Source organism: Neopsephotus bourkii, unplaced genomic scaffold (assembly GCF_033783945.1).
Source record: "Neopsephotus bourkii isolate Nb327-2 ecotype Australia unplaced genomic scaffold, CSIRO-AGI_Nbou_v1 NB_1682, whole genome shotgun sequence".
Lineage (NCBI taxonomy): Eukaryota > Metazoa > Chordata > Aves > Psittaciformes > Psittacidae > Neopsephotus > Neopsephotus bourkii.
The window spans coordinates 90,167-91,078 of record NW_026902156.1 but is presented as its reverse complement, the minus strand read 5'-3'; the positions used below and the strand labels follow the sequence as shown (position 1 = coordinate 91,078).

At 50.7% G+C, this 912-nt stretch overlaps 1 protein-coding gene across 1 annotated transcript; it reads left to right on the top strand.

Moving 5' to 3' along the window:
* Nucleotides 1-27: 27 nt before the first annotated feature.
* Nucleotides 28-912, top strand: LOC133224487 (olfactory receptor 5AP2-like; the record flags this gene model as incomplete). Its single annotated transcript, XM_061375977.1, has 1 exon — nt 28-912. A coding segment is annotated over one exon (885 nt), but the record flags the coding sequence as incomplete, so codon positions are not given.

The window sequence follows — 912 nt, the reverse complement described above, 5'->3', positions numbered from 1 at the left end:
GACAGACCATATGCGCAAACCACTCTTTTTGCCTTGTTTCTATTGATTTACATTGTGACTCTCGTGGGGAACTTTGGCATTATCATCTTGGTTCGGGTGGCTCCCAGCCTCCACACCCCCATGTACTTCTTTCTCACCCATTTTGCCTTCACTGACATCTGCTATTCCACAGTCATCTCCCCCAGGATGCTGGCAGACCTGTTAGCAGAGGACAAAACCATTTCTTTCACTGGCTGCATGATGCAGTTCCTCACCTTTGCTTTCTTTGCTACTGTTGACTGTCACCTGTTGGCCATGATGGCCTATGACCGGCACGTTGCCATCTGCCAGCCCCTGCTTTATGTGACCATCATCTCCAGCCGTGTCTGCTGGCAGCTGGTAGCATCATCCTACCTATTCGCTTTCCTCAGTGCCATCATCTGCACGTGGTGCGTGTTTGGAGGTTCCTTCTGTGGTCCCAACAGCATTGACCACTTCTTCTGCGACGTAGTCCCTGTGCTAAAGCTCGTGTGCTCTGACACCCACAGCAGCGAGTTGATCGTCTTTGCCTTCATCACCATCAATGCGGTGAGTGCAAGCATGATCATTTCGCTCTCCTACATCTCTATCATCCGCACTGTGCTGAGGATGTCCTCAGCACAGAGTAGGGCCAGAGCCTTCAATACCTGTGCCTCCCATTTGATGGCTGTTGCTTTGTTATATGGGACAGTATTCTTCATGTACCTACAACCTCCATCTAGTCACAGGAGCCTGGATAAGGTGGCCTCCATCTTCTATGCTGTGGTCAACCCCATGCTCAACCCATTCATCTACAGCCTGAGAAACAAGGAGGTGAAGGAGGCTCTGGGGAGGTGCAGGACAAGGTTCTTCAACCACTGGCCACATAAAACAGCTCTGTCATCGAAGACATGA